The following is a 16,218-nucleotide window of genomic DNA, read 5'->3' as shown; positions in this document are numbered from 1 at the left end:
AGAAACTGGCTCCAGCAAAGGCTGGGAGCAGACTGAAGCCTTTTATGCCTCTTTTATGCATACCTTCTCTAGGCGTCAGCCAGTTGAGAGGACTTTGGAGCCTTATAGGGAAAATCCTCTGGCCTGAAGATAGCCTTTCTCCAATAGCCTCCCCGAGACTGCTGATATGAAAATGGGAGGCATTTCTTTGGGTGCCAAGCAGAAATCCTCATGTTCACCTTGAATTTTGCTTTGGGTAGAATTTGGCAGAATTTGTACTTGAGTCAAAAGAGATGTGTTACACTGCAGTCAGCACAATGGTTTCCAGAATTATCGCTGCTGCATTTGTCAGAGGTGAGAGAATTGCAATAGAAGTTTATTACGTCTATAGAGGAAGAGTGGGTGCTAATTCAACAGAACCTTTAAATAAAGGGGAATTCATTCATGCATATTCATGAATTAAAGCAAACATTGTTCTAGTTCCCGTTTCTCAAATGCAACTGAGACATATGCATTCCCACATGCCCCAGCTAGTTCAATCACACTGAGTTCTTCTTAAATTGTCATACAACAAATTTTATTCATTTTTTGTGTGTGATCTGTACCTTTGTCTTACATAGATTCTTCTTGTTTAAGCTGAAAAAAGTTGAAAAACGTCACTTTCTCTTGGCCTATCTTGTACCACATGTTGTTGCCTTGGAGAATATAAGGTCACACGTAATATCGCATATTTGGCTCACAGCTCAAATAAAAGACATTTTCCTTTCCATCACCTATCCCAGCCTGTAGTGAAAAAGAAGCACACTTGTTGAGCGGAATTTAATTCATCTTTGTGACGATATACCGTACATCTTTCCCAGGAATGTCAGTGGATTATGGGCAAATGGAAGGGTGGACGGACAAGACCCCAAATGGCCTTGTTTTTTAAACTGTTGAATTAGAAAGAAACACCATTCACTACCCTATTCTTTCAATTTTATTATGAATGCTGGGAGAGTGTGGATATTTCTGACAGCAGTGGTGGGAAATCTAAACAGATGCAACAAAACCACATATTTGGCTGAGATGCTATTAATAACAGAGTAATATCATTGAAATATATCCGCAATGCACTTTAGCCCTATGGCTGGGTTTTTAACCTGTTCCTATTTCATCTCTGTGCTACTGCAGATGCTGTAGCAATAAACTTTCATTTTCCTGGCCCTCAACGACTAGCATATGCTCCCTGGAGTATAGATGTCACAAGAGGATGGTAGAACAGATGGCAGGAAAGAAATCATCACATTCTAAACATGCCAAAATATGCACATACATTATTATTATTATTTCAAATGAAGAAGATGAAAGAAAATATGAGAATGAAATAGTGAGGAGAGGTGAAGAGGAGGCTTTATTACAGATACAAACCTGTCTTCAGCTTTCTTTGCATTAATTGTGCAAAATACATGTATTGTGTTCAGCAAAATGAGAAATATCTACTTTGGCACCTTATACAACACCTCACATCCAGGCTGCTTCTGCAGAGCTGAGATTTTCTTGTAGGAGATCTGGATGGATCAAAAAGGCACCTTATGACAAACCTGCACTCCCAATTAATTCTGTCAAACAAAAGCTTTGTGAATTTGTGTTTGTGCCAGCTTATTGTCAGCACCTGCCCAAGGTAGCTTAGAACAAGTAAAAGCTTTGAAATAATTGACAATGCACTCATGCTTGGAAGTAAAACCCACTAAGTGCAATATGGCTTACTAGAAAGTGTATTTGGGATTGCAGCCTGAGACAATGAAACAATCCTGCTCAAAAATAGCAAACAATACTGCTTCAGTAGTCTTCCATTACATATGGATAGTATATGATGAAATTTTAGAATATTATGTTCTCAATGTGTGGTCATATTCCCCCTTCCCCTTAGAATGTAGATGACAGCAAGTAGCCTGATTTCAAAAGAGAGTAAGGAAATCACCATGTGACTGACATCTGTCAAGTCCAAGTGGGAGTGTCAAGGATGCACTGACAAAAATGTCTGCACTGAGGTGCCAGTAGCTAAAGTTGCACCCTCACTTGCCATGGCTGAAACAAGCTCATAGTCTTTGCCTGGTATTTGGTCAGGTGAAATTGATGTCGTTCTGCCAAACCTGTAATATTTGCTTTAAAGATGAGGCCTTGTGCTGTGTGTGGCTAGCAGCAGCTAGCTGGGAGCAGAAGGATGGAGAGTTTAGAGCATGGGTAGGCAAACTAAGGCTCATGGGCCGGATTTGGCCCAATCGCCTTCTCAATCCGGCCCGTGGACAGTCTGGGAATCAGCGTGTTTTTACATGAGTAGAATGTGTCCATTTATTTAAAGTGCATCTCTGGGTTATTTGTGGGGCCTGACTGGTGTTTTTACATTAGGAGAATGTGTGCTTTTATTTAAAATGCATCTCTGGGTTATTTGTGGGGCATAGGAATTGGTTCATTTTCTTTTTTCAAAATATAGTCTGGCCCCCACAAGGTCTGAGGGATGGTGGACTGGCCCCCTGCTGAAAAAGGTTGCTGACCCCTGGCTTAGAGTGTTGCTGTGTTTTAGCAGAGTAGCAGCTCCAATCATATACTCACTGGGCAACCCCCATCTGCCTCTCTTCCTTCACCCTGTGCACTTACATTGGATTTGCTCAGATTAGCAATAGCCCTTTAATTACAGGAGCCTCATTTTCTGGCCTGTGACCAGGGCTGGATCTAAACACATAAAGAAGCATTTCAGTTTAAAGCATTGCAAATTTAAACAGGGAAAACAGGTAGAGAAAAACAGGACTCCACATCGCCATCAGGTGGCACAATGTTATATCGTACATTCAACACATATACAGTGGTACCTCGGGTTACAAACGCTTCAGGTTACAGACTCAGCTAACCCAGAAATAGTACCTCGGGTTAAGAACTTTGCTTCAGGATGAGAACAGAAATCATGCTCCGGTGGCGCAGCAGCAGCAGGAGGCCCCATTAGCTAAAGTGGTGCTTCAGGTTAAGAACAGTTTCAGGTCAAGAACAGAATTCCGGAACGAATTAAGTACTTAACCCGAGGTACCACTGTAAATCACTGTTTCTTTACCATGCTAGGTAAGGAGGGACAGATGAGATTTCTTTTCTTCCTTCTTTTCTATAGCCAACTCTGGCTCTATATCAGCCTAGTAAGCCTCGCTCAAAAGGAAGGAAGAAGTGGCTTTGGGGAGAGCTGAAAGGGCTGGGAAATTGAGTGATATTCTTTGCCTTGAATTTTAATCTGAGCTGGAGAAGATGCCAGGATCCTTGTATTGCCTACCTCTCCTCTGAGAGGTGCCAGCTCCATAAGCATCTCTGTGCAGAGTCAGTGTATTCCCCTGGGAGAGTACTAGCAGTAAACCTCATCCCAGGCTAGAGTGAACAATGAGTGATATTTCAAAATAGAGGACAACTGCAATGCAGCAAGTCTGGGAATGAATGCTGGGCAAAAGGTTACACATTATTAATATGCAAATTGAACATGTTAAAATAGCATTATTAATTAGAGCTATTCCAACAGGTCCTTTAACTCTGTAACACATAGAGTGCATACATATCAGACTGGTAAATGATTGCAGAGACAGAAGTAAGATGGATGGGAAGAGATGAGAGGGAGGGGGGCTAAAATGTGTGAAGAAAAAGGAAGAAGAAGAAGAAGAAAAGGAGGAGGAGGAGGAGGAGGAGGAAGAAGAGGAAGAAAGTGGTAGAGGGAGTGCAGATGAGTAGCATAGCTCTCTTCCTGGATCTTCTGTCAAAGGCCTTGTGTGTCTTTACAGTCCATCCCCCTCTGTGTCTGGAAAATGCGTTTCTTTGTAGGATTCTGTGTGCAGTGATAGAGCAGTTCTGGGACTCAATCTTACCTGTAAATAATGCCATCTGCTCTGTAAACCCTGCTGCCAGGTGTGTGTTTTTTGGGGGGTGCAGGGATGGAAAAGTTATAGCTAGTCTCACAGTCTCACAGTCTTCATCTTGTCTGGACAAAGATGTGGGATAACCAGGATCAATCCTCTTGTGTCCTATCCCTGCACATCTCCTGCATCCTAATTTAATCAGGGCAACAATCCATCACCCATTAATTCACAATGTCAATAGCCTGGCAATCTCATGTACCCTTCCATCCACCAAACATGAAGCACCTACCTTTTCAAAGAGAAATGTTAGCACCTCCGTCCTTTTATTTCCTTGGCAAATCATTTTTGCACAGAATATTCATTTTCTATGACTACTTAGAATCATAGAATTGTAGCATTGGAAGGGACCATTCAGGAATCTTTTGTCTGACATGCAGCTGAAGCCCACGGCCCTGAGATTAAAAGTCTCGTGCTGTACCTGATGAGCTATCAGATACTTATATTTCATGAGTAAAAGGTAAAGGTACCCCTGCCCGTACGGGCTAGTCGTGTCCGACTCTAGGGTTGTACGCCCATCTCACTTAAGAGGCCGGGAGCCAGCGCTGTCCGGAGACACTTCTGGGTCACGTGGCCAGCGTGACGAAGCTGCTCTGGCAAGCCAGCACCAGCGCAGCACACGGAAACACCGTTTACCTTCCCGCTAGAAAGCGGTACCTATTTATCTACTTGCACTTTAGGGGTGCTTTCGAACTGCTAGGTGGGCAGGAGCTGGGACCGAAGACGGGAGCTCACCCCGCTGCGGGGATTCAAACCGCCGACCATGCAATCGGCAAGCCCTAGGCGCTGAGGTTTTACCCACAGCGCCACCCGCGTCATGAGTACCTGACTTCAAATTTTCTTTTCTTTTCTTTCTTTGGAACCTTTCTCATGGACATCATATTTGTACTACTCCTGTTTCTCTCTAGCTTCCTTGCTATATATTTGGTTTCATTTCTTTGCCCCCATTTTGCCTACTAGCCCCTGCTGTGGTTTGGGAACATCAGAGCATCCCTCCTCTGCCTCCTCCCCCTTCCCCATTCTTTTCATCCTTTCTCTATCTCTCCACACATACTCACACTCTCTCTGTCTGACAGAATGCCTTGGCTCACTATGACACTATATGGCTCTCTTGCTCTCTCCTCCACCCTCCTCCTATCTGAGGCAGCCCTCAGTTGAAACTAGCAAATTTCTAGGCCAGCTCTTGCCTTCCTCCCCAGCAGAAATGGGAAAGTAATACCTAGAACCAAAATAAAATTCCCCTCAAGCACCCATTGTTTCTGAAGGGCTGTTCCTTGAACACTGAAGCAGATTTGAAACATGTATATAGATGTGGTCCTCAGATAGCATGGAACCACAAGACATTCTGCAGATGCTTAGACAAGCTTTTATTGTTATGAGTTCACTTGCTCTAAAGCTGAGACCTGCCCTTTAAGATTAGTTCTAGAACTTGATGTGTCTTGATTACAATTAAGCATTGCCTTGTGTGACTTTATTTATAACAGCATTCTGTTACTGTGGATTCAATACAATTTTTTGCCTCAGTGAATATTGCTGCTCCCATTAAGAACCATGGTCTTATTATCCGAGTTCCCTATGCCCTAGCATTATTATCTCTTCCCACCAGTTAGAGCCGTGCGATTGTTGGTAGTTTCAGCCACTTACACAGAGCTGAGCCTTTGGGGAATCCAAAGTCAACATGACAGGCAAAATATGGCATCCTAAAGACTCATGGGATAATATGTTTTTCATAACACATCCTGAATATTTTCTTCCAGTTCCAGTGAGATGTCAGGCCCTCATTCGGGTATAATGCGATCATCATTTATCAAAATGTGTTAATATAAAATTTATTTTGGGAGTTACTCAGGAGAACTCTGATTCTTCTCTTCTAGGAGCTGGTGGCTGGTCCCCATTGGATTCTAGCAGGGAACAATGGCTCCAGATCGATTTAGGGGACAGAGTGGAAATTACAGGTGTTGCTACTCAAGGAAGGTACGGAAGCTCAGACTGGACAACAAGCTACATTCTAATGTTCAGTGACACAGGTCGCAATTGGAAGCAGTACAGAGAAGAAGACATCATCTGGGTAGGTCTGAAGGTTTTGGATTAATGCTATGGTATAATTAGCAACCTGCAGAAAACAGATGTAGCATTCTAAACCAAAATGCATGTTTTCCATCTCCAAAGTTGTTGAGGATGTACTGTTGTATGGAAACAATTGCATCTTTTCGAGTTTCAGTAGGGATACAGTTGGGAGTTTGTGTGGAATTACTGAAATCTTTAAAAAGGCTATTGCTAGTTTTATGGCTATGAAGAAAGGATCAAAGAATTCATGTGGTATTATAGACCCAAAATCTCCAAAAAAACAAGATGGTAAATAAAGAGCGTGTCTCAATGTGCAACTTATTGTTTGGTAAATCTCATGGATTGTTTTTTGGTGAAATAGCAGTTGTGGCATCCTTCATCATTCCACTTCACACTCCTGTTCCTCATCCATATTTTTTGATGTTGGGTATTAGTGATTTCCACAGGCCATTCTTTGTTCACATGAAAAAAAGAACCACCTTCAGCTCTTGTAATTGTATGCAATAATAATATGTGAATTATTTTGTGAATTATTGCTATATGTAGACCAGCCATGCTAAGTTCTTATTTAGTTTGATTCTTTCATTATATATATAGCCTACCATTCTGTGTATCTGAAGAAGTGTGCATGCACACGAAAGCTCATACCAAGAACTAACTTAGTTGGTCTTTAAGGTGCTACTGGAAGGAATTTTTTTTGTTTTGACTATGGCAGACCAACACGGCTACCTATCTGTAACATTTCTAGTGAGATAAGGATGCGAGATTGTGTGGTATTGTGGTTCAGCATATGAGTAGTAGACAGGAATGCATCTCATTCAAATCACAAATCTTGCATAAATTTCCTCAATGGCTTTATGCAAGCCACCAGCATTCTAAGGTGTCAACCTTTAATGTGTTCATAATAATGCAAGCATACATTACAGAGCTGTTGTAAGGATTCCTGGAGGTATGTGAAACACTCAAGAAATTGATGCTAAGTATTGCTATAGTTTCACCCAACACTATCCTCATAGGGCTGACAATTGAAATGTAGTTTGTCAAGCTATCTCTCTCCCAAGAATGAGTTCATCTTTTAATTTAACTCATAATAACATGAAAGATGAATCAGCATGAGTTCCATTGGGATTAATTAATGTTAACTGATGACTGTGGGCTAAGTCAACTCTTTCTGTATTATAGGTTACATACAGAGATGTCCACCCACTTGCACAATGTAAATCTGCTTGTGCAATGGGACGTTTGGTTTTCCTCTGCCCTGTGCTCCAAAATCTGTATGCAGAGCGGATGCAGGGCCATTGGAGCTCGCACTATTCTATTCATTTATTCCAGAGTTGATATGTTCACCATCCTTGTATATATTTAGGTGCCAGTCAAAAACTTTCCTCTTTAATCAGGCCTTTGGCCTTTATCTGTGGCCTTTTAGGATGTTTTCAATGTATTTTTTCCTCTGTTTTAATGTGGGATGGTTTTTTTGTTTGTTTTCGTTGTAAATTGCTTTGAGTTGCCTTGGCAAGAAAAAGTGATGAACAAATTTATTAAATATATAATGATAATACTGCTATTCCTAGGATAGCTGATAAACTAGCAGATATCTGCATGATAATAGAAACACGTACTGTTCAATCAATGAAATAAATATGACTGGCAGGAAAAGCAACAGTGTGGTTGTTAACCTGCAAACCCCACAAAACTCAGATAAAATTAAAAGGCCGTGGGAAGTAAAATGGTTTTAATCTGGTACCAAAAAATACATTATGAGGAGGCACCTGGGAAGGTGGTTCAAATGTAGGCCATCACAACCAACGAAGTCCTCTCCATAGTTATCACCTGTGCATGATGCAAATTATATTGGGTTGTTATTTATTCAGATACCCACAAAGTGCATTTTGAGGGCAAACTAATTTCAAATGAAAATTAAGGATGATCAGATAAGTGGACAGCAAGTTTCCATTCAACATGTTTTATCATTATTAGGTATGCCAATACAGTACCCTGTATTTTTTTTCTTTCCATTTCCTATCAGTTGATGAGAAAATAAATTGCATATGAGGATTATCAAAAGGGAGAGGAAATTTCAATGAAATTCTCATTGGTGGGTGCAAAGATTTCTTTGTGTGTGTGTGTGTGTGTGTGTGTTTGCGCGCGCGCACGTGTGCGCGTGCCCTTATCTTACTTTCAAGGTAGCCAAGGGCTGGTTGTGAGTGTCCTTTATTTCAATAAAATAATAATAATGTTTCTGTACTTTGCAACCTTCCTGGGTGACCAGTTTTCCTGAAAATCCCACAGTATTTTGAGTGGGACTTTCCTCTAAGGCTAGCAAAAGAACGTGGGCAATTGTGATTTTCCCATGGTTTTCATGCCCAGCATACTTTTCTTTCCCACCATATAAAATTCAGCATGAAATGGCAGTATATCAGCTAAAAAGCCACAGTTCCATACAACAACAGGTAAAGCAGTGTTAGTGGAACATTCAAAATTGGAACAGAAGTACTTACTAATCAGGAAAATTATTACAACCAAAATCATCCCCACGTCTGACCTACCCAATGATATATATTTGATTGATGACATATCTGAACATCATTTCTTAGTATGGTTAGCAAACAAAGCAGCAGTTATAAACAATGGACTGGTACCCTCCCACAATCAAGAAGGCTTGTCAGTCAGTGCAGTGAATAAAACACGCCAAAATAAATCATTGTGACCCCTCAGGATAGTTTGAGACTCTGGAGTTTCAAAATGGAGATGGAATTTCATATTATATTCCTCTTCCATGGACAAAGTAGAAGTTTCACATGAACTCTACCTTTCTGCATTCGAATCGTCATCTTGCAGTGCTGCTGCTTTGATGTAACAAGATGAACACAAGAGAAGGGGTTCTAAATGTATTTTTTTGAAAATGATAAGGTTATGACACTGGCTGTCCTTGCATCAAGACGGGATGAGAGAAAGCCTTTCCTGAGGGTTGAGGAAACCTCACAAAAGGCTTAAGAATTAGTGTGGAGCTATAGTGGAAAGGAAAATTGGTCAAAATTGGAGAGAGGTACCTGCATGAACATTTTTTTGAAACTGCTGCAATCTCACAATTCTGTTAATGCCACTTTGAATCCAATCCACTGACACCGGATCATGTGGTATGGTAGCTTCAGTTGCACAATAGCGTCCTTTGAAAATATTCCAGGTGTCTATTCCAGTGGCCCTATAATCAAACAGGTCAGCTGGTTGATCCTAATAAGGTCCAAGGACAAATCTGTGTTTGATTTATGCAATTTCCTGGTAGGTAGAATATGTGTATTTCCACCTTATTAGCAACTGACTGGGCCAGATTCAGCTAACCAGTCTTGCTACCGGAAGCCTGTTCACTGGCCTCTATTATCTCGAGGGTATCCCCCACTTTCTTCTCCCCATACATCCTGCACAGCCCCCAAATTTGTTCAGAGGGTTGGGATAACCCCCAGAACAGTGCACAGGAGGGGAAAGGGAGAGATCATTTCATCAGGCAAATAGAAATGTTTGCCTTGAAGGCGCAATCTGTTCAGTACTATGTTGAATTCTTCCCTTTTTTAAGGTTTAGGTTTTAGGTTTGCTCACAACAAACATATGCGGTCCATTAGACTGAGAAAAAATAAGACAAGAGGATGAATGACTGGCATGTCTTCTATTGTACACCACCCCGGCTCTTCTCAGGCAATGTCTTCAACTCTGTTCCCAGTACTATTGCATAGCCCTTAAGCATTTCTTTCCCTGATCAACATTCCTGAAAGTATCTAGTTACAATTGCAATTGCTGGGAGATGCTGTAATCTGAGCAGTTTAGATGCTATCAGGTGAATAATGAAATCTTATCACAAAAAGGGTCATAAAATACTATACATGGCTTTGTTTTTTGTTTTAAAAAAAGCTGGAAGGAGGTCAGGCAAAGTTACACTTTCAAGTAATTCTGTAACACTGTGTGATTCCTTATTTCTATTACTGTTCACCATGGGAATAGATGGCCTGCAGATAACGGCAGTTTCTGCTAATGCTGACAATGGAAAAATAAGTTTCTTGTGGACAACACAATTATAGAATAGTGAGGCCTTCAAAGAGCTCAAGGTCATCAAGCCTAGCACCCCTATCCCACACATTGACTTCATGTATTCCATATTCTTCCAGTTGGAACAGATTAAACCAATTAAAAAATAGAATACAACTTGTGGTCACCCATATTATAGAACCACACACAACGCAGAAGATAAGAGCAAGAGTTTGTTTGTTTTTAAAAACCCAGTCATGTTGGAATTGCTTAACAAATATAGTTATTACAAGTTTACTCAGGTCATTCCAGAAAGTAATATGTTCCACACGATATCACAGGAGAAGAGGGAGATGGGAAATGAAGTTTTGCCATTCACGACTCTTCTAGAATTATTTCCCTGATGTTAAAGGTTGTGATGCAATAAGATTTTCAGCCATTTTGTATTTGGTTTTTGTTAGAATCAGGGAAGTAAAATGATTGATTTTCCTTTAGAGGGGATCAAAAGTTCACAGGAAGGTGCAAGGGAATTTTGAAGAAGCAGGTATTGGGCACAGGAGAGTCAAAAGTTTGAGACAGTGTGTTTAAGCTTGACCTTAGCTCAACTGCAAATAAAATTAAGAATTTGTCTCATGGCCCTTACACACACTCGAGTGTAATGATTCCTATAAATTTATTGAGGATAGAAGAATTTAATTAAATAATGTTTACTAAGGGAAATTTTTTTAAAAAAAATGCATGAATGGAAGTGCATTCCCATAACGTTGTTGAGGCATATTGCAGGAGGAATCCAGGGACAATGGGAGAACCTGGTTGATAGTCTGCATATGTCAGAAGCAGGGATGTGATCTAAATCAAGATGAGGTCAAGTTCCAGAGCAACAATCAAAGTTTGGGAAGAGATACTTAGGTTGACCCTAAGACGAGTCTCTCAGGCTGTGGAGCAAACTCTGTGGCCAAGCTTTATAAAACCTGATGGATAGGGATTGACTAGAAGTCAGCTGACATGCTCAGGAAGGATAGCACTGCAGCTTAGATACAGCCCAGGGCCTAGCTACATATGTTAAATATGTACAGTACATCATCATCATTAGAAGACTTTTAAAAATAATTCTGAGTGTGAGCAGTCTATTTTTTTATTGGGTTCATAACACATGAGGAGGGAGAGTTTTGTCATTCCCCTCTGCGGCCATGACCCCATATGATCACTCCCTACCATAAAAATTACTCTTAGAGTCAAAAACATCCTATTGCTGCCAATAAGAAATTTTCCCCTAAGGTAATTACTGAGCTGTGGTGAGATCTTTGTGGAGATTGCAGCTGGAAAGAGAAGGATTAAACTCCCATTTCCCATGTGCTGTGGTCCCATTGAATATCAGAAACACATGCAGACACACACAGAGAGACAATGTGACAGAACCATGGGAGCTGGCTTTTGTGTATATCAGTGATGAGCCATATTGTAATGTACACGCCAAACTTTCACCCCACTTAGTAGTAGTGAGAAAACCATGCTGGTCATATGCAAGTTGCATTCAAATAAGCCTTTATATGTATTCATTCAGCTTGCATTTGTAATGTTAGTAAATTCTGCAGCTGGGGTGTAAGATAAAACAGATTAAACATTTAAAACCAATTTTCCAAACCTATTTGTATTTAAGTAATCTGTTACAAAAGAATGTTGTTGTATACAGTACGCCAGGCTTATAATTATATTTTCAATAGGGATGTCGGCTGTGCCTGGACTTGCTGACAATTGATTGGGAGACAGAAAGCTTTGGACTTAGTACTTGAATCAGTAAATGATCTTATTCAGTGTTTTAAGTACTGAATTATTCAACATGTTATTTATGCTATGCAGGAATTCCTCTTTGATGTGCACATTACTGAGACACTTGTGCAAAAGATTGGTTGCCACCTTCTTTTCAAAACTTCTAATGTCCTTGTGTCACATGTCAGACTTTGGCTTTTAAGAGTGTTTTCCAGTATTTAGAATGCTATGTTACATAGAGGAAACCATGTATGATTGCAACTCTTTGCCTATAGACTCGCTCACTCACACACAGAGCTATCTCTGTAGCAGTTACCCCATCATGACTGAGGCTTGTTCACACAGGCAGAGACCACATTCAATCCTAAACATAACCTTGCCAGTTGTTCCGAGAGATACAGATTGCACAGCGAATGTACTGGATGAATCATTCACATGTTTCCAGCTGTAGATTTCTGTGCTTGTGGCAGGCAGCATTTTTGCAATCCCACATACCAGAAGTGTATCTGTGGATCAGTTGCTAATGCAGATTGCCTCATTATAAAGATGACATTTGTCTATGTGTAGTAGCCTTGAAACTGCAGAACTGCTCTCTCCCTATCATCACTGCCTCATGCATCATATGTCTAATGGCAGCTGGATTGCTCATTCCTAGACCATTGACATGTTTTAGGAACCTAGTTGTTTCTTTAAGTACTGTAGCTTCATATTCTCATTAGGACCTACATATGAGGAGGTGATGGTGCAAGTGATTTAAAGTGCTAATGTTTCAGCTTTCAAGACAAGAGCTTAATCTTTAAGTACAGCCTGAAAAGTGCCACGTCCAGCCAATAGCTAAGTTATTTTAACCATATTTTGATAACCAGTGGTCACAGATCCAGCAAATATTGTGTCACTTGTATATCACATACATGTATCTTATGGCTGTATTCAAATAGCACAATAAGCAATGGTTTATCGCAATGAGATTCAGTCTAGCCTCTTCCAAGCTCTCCCCCTCTCTCATGCCCTGGGCTTGTCACGAGAAGGTGTTTAGAAGCCCCCCTTTCCAGTTTTGATTAACCATAGTAAGTTTATCGATACATTTGAATCCCCAACTCATTATGGTTTGTTGAAACAAGCCAGCTCCGTATACCATGGTTTGAATATGGCTTATTTCAAACAAACCACAGTCAAGTTGAACCACAGCTTGTCAGGTTCAGAGAAGAGAATAAGATTCATTTTATCAAGAATGAAAGCATGAGCTGCCATTGCAGTCATGCCAGAGGAGAAATATGTATGTATGTATGTTAAAACAGAGTCTAACCATTAACCAGTGAGACTTGAGTGGAACACATGGAAATCCTATTTTATACTCACAAGTCTTCACTATATGGAAGACAGTGAAGGTTGAAGGCCACCAGTGAGCTTCATAACTGAGTATGGATCTTAGAAAAGCTCAGTATAACACTTGCTGTATGACTATATTTCAAATATAATCATGAGTTACTTTATTTAAGATTGGATTATACGGCAGGAGTTTATACTTGATAAATTTTAAATATATATACAGTGGGGAATATTTCTCTCTAGTCGCATATTATTTTGAGCTCTGTTGAGCAAATGACCATTTACAAATGAATTAAATTGAGGAAATGTTACAAAGCACAGACTGTAAAGTAATTTTTCCAGGGAGAGATGGGGGGGGGGGAAGGAATGCATCATTAATTTGTTCTTAGCAAACAATTTACAATGATTAGACAAATAAATGCATCTATGAGATACACATTCCTTAAATGGGTAAACTTGCTACATGCACCACAAGCAGTCAGTTTGAAATGACAATACAGGGTTTTAGAAATGGGGGTAGATTGCACCCAAATTGCTCCCTCAGCCACTGGAGCTCTGGGCAAAAGTTAGCTAAGCAAATTTAACCTATCCCCACCCCCAACAAACTAGCCAATTAGATTTTGAGTTGTTAAGAGGTACTGCAAGCAGAATCCCTGATCTGTACCATGTGCAAAGCAGAAATAAATTTGCTCTCCAGTCACAAGAATGTGTTTCAAACCTATACTGGAAACAGTTATAATGTGTCACTTGGTATTTTAATTGTAACACATTTTTTTGCTGTTTAAGAGCAATGTGTTACAAATAAACAATGCAAGATATAAAGCAGCTATCGTAAAGGCTCCGCTTGTCCAAGGAGTGATAAAAATTCAGTATTGTCCAACCAAAGAAATGCTTGCAGATATTATGGCAAAAGCATTGCCAGTACATAAATGTATAGAGTTTACATTCAACGTGGCTTTTGTTTGCTAACTACCTAACAGGGTATAAATAATGTAAGCTATATCAGAGACCTTTTTTGTGCTAAATTTAAATAAAGAGTGTTAAAGATATAAATTTAATATGCATAAAACACAGTGCTTGAATTCATTGTATCTAAAATGCCAAGCAGAGAGGTTTGCATTAGGCAAGAGAAGTTTATCTCTAGCTAAATGCGACAAAGAAAAGGGTGGAGGTTTCCATTCAGGTTAATTCATGATTCATCTTGGAAACCCAAGCAGAGATCTCTCTCACATGAGATGAAACCAGAGAACTCAGTGTCTTAGTTGGTCGTTGAAGCTCTGCAATGATGTTTCAAGCAAGTTGCCTGGACAGGATCTCTCTCTGAGATCAGTGAGATGAAAGTTATTGAACTGTATTAAGAACTAAAAAGATTGGACTGCATTGATTGCTTGTTTAAGAGCAATGTGTTATTTTGTATTTTGTAGCATTTACTTGTAACTAGTTTCAGACTGTTTCCAGTAAGGCCGCTCCACTTCTAGGTGGGGCGGTATTGCGGTCAGGCCGCGTGGCCTCTGCACTCAGCGGGGGGCGGGGCTAAGCCCCGCGTCATTGGGGAGATCCTGGCCGCATCACAGTCCCCGGCCACCCAATCCGGTTGTATGGGGGGCATGGCTTACCCCTTTTAAGCAGCTGCACAGCCAGGGGATCTCCCCTTTCTGGTTTGGGGGAGGTCTCGGGGTCTAGACACCAAAGCTTTGACACTCTTTATTGTGGTGGAGAGCACTTTCATTTCTCCTCTGCAATAGGTCTGGATCAGGGATTCCGTTTACAGTGTTGGCAGCTATAACTAGTATTATTCATTTAATTTTTATGCTACCTTATATTTTTAAGGGGGGAAATGCATGCATTAAAATATCAAATAAAACATTCTAGAATAAAATGTTACTGAAGAAAGTCAAATATAAAATATACATTCAAAGCAACATAATTAACAGGAAACCAAAATATTACCTTAAAGATTTCAAAATGAAACATTATAAAGGAGGTCAACTACAGAATGCACATCTAACGCAGAGAAGTTAAAAAAGCATTTCAAAAGAAAACATTACTAAAGGAAGTCAAATATAAAATAAAATGCACATTTAAAACAGGATAATTAGCAAGAGAATAAAATGTTATCATAGGGACACGGATGGCACTGTGGGTTAAACCACAGAGCCTAGGACTTGCCAATCAGAAGGTTGACGGTTCAAATCCCCGTGACGGGGTGAGCTTCTGTTGCTCAGTTCCAGCCCCTGTTAACCTAGCAATTTGAAAGCATGTCAAAGTGCAAGTAGATAAATAGGTACCACTCTGATGGGAAGGTAAACGGTGTTTCCGTGTGCTGCTCTGGTTCGCCAGAAGTGGCTTAGTCATGCTGGCCACATGACCTGGAAGCTGTATGCCGGCTCCCTCGGCCAATAAAGCGAGATGAGCGCCGCAACCCCAGAGTCGGTCACGACTGGACCTAATGGTCAGGGGTCCCTTTACCTAAAATATTATCGTAAGCACAGAACATTGCTGCTGCTGCTGCCAATCCTGCCAGTAGTGGTTTATGGCCAGCAGCAGCTGTGGAAGCTCAGGCTCGCTGACCTGGGTCTGCAGTAAGAGACAGTGAATATGGCCCCTGCCTCTTCAGCAACCTCAGCTTTTGTAGCTGAAATTAGTCAAGGACCTAACCTCCCAGGCCAGGTAGAAAGGCAAGGAGCAGGTCTTCCAGGAATCAAATCCAAGATGGCAATGAGAGAGCCACTGTAACTGCATGTAATACTAGATCATCCTTCCTCAAATACAGCACCCATAATCTTGTTGGCTAGGGGCTGATGTGAGTTGTAGTTCAACAACATCTACAGGCTACTAGGTTTGCAAGACATACCTTGGACTAATGAGCTAATGTCCTTTCTCCTCCTCTGGTGTGGGCAGATGACAAATGTGGTTTCCTCTCATAAATTTTACTTGGTCCAAATAAAAGTTATGCATTTTTATCAAAGTTCATCAAATGTAGGTAAGACTGTTGAGACCTATTTTAATTTCAAACCAGGACTGAAATGAGAGAAAGACATCTCTCCACAAGTAGGATAGAGATTATTATGTGTTCCATAAGTAGAAGGGAGATTATTAAATGTTCTGTAAGTAAATTTACATCTTGAAAGTT

General features: G+C 40.5%; 1 protein-coding gene across 2 annotated transcripts in view; it reads left to right on the top strand.

Annotated features, from left to right (window-relative positions):
• The window catches only part of CNTNAP5 (contactin associated protein family member 5), a 294,516-nt gene that overhangs the window by 75,847 nt on the left and 202,451 nt on the right, over positions 1 to 16,218 (top strand). For both annotated transcript variants that reach the window (XM_028742744.2, XM_028742734.2), the window contains one exon: positions 5,777 to 5,970. In XM_028742744.2, the coding sequence (XP_028598577.2) occupies positions 5,914 to 5,970 (57 nt within the window). In that variant the 5' untranslated portion in view covers positions 5,777 to 5,913. The remainder of the gene's footprint in view (positions 1 to 5,776; positions 5,971 to 16,218) is intronic.

The sequence above is a fragment of the Podarcis muralis genome, chromosome 1 (genome assembly GCF_964188315.1).
Source record: "Podarcis muralis chromosome 1, rPodMur119.hap1.1, whole genome shotgun sequence".
Classification (NCBI taxonomy): domain Eukaryota; kingdom Metazoa; phylum Chordata; class Lepidosauria; order Squamata; family Lacertidae; genus Podarcis; species Podarcis muralis.
The sequence above is the reverse complement of the archived record's forward strand: the minus strand, read 5'-3'. Positions and strand labels throughout refer to the sequence as shown.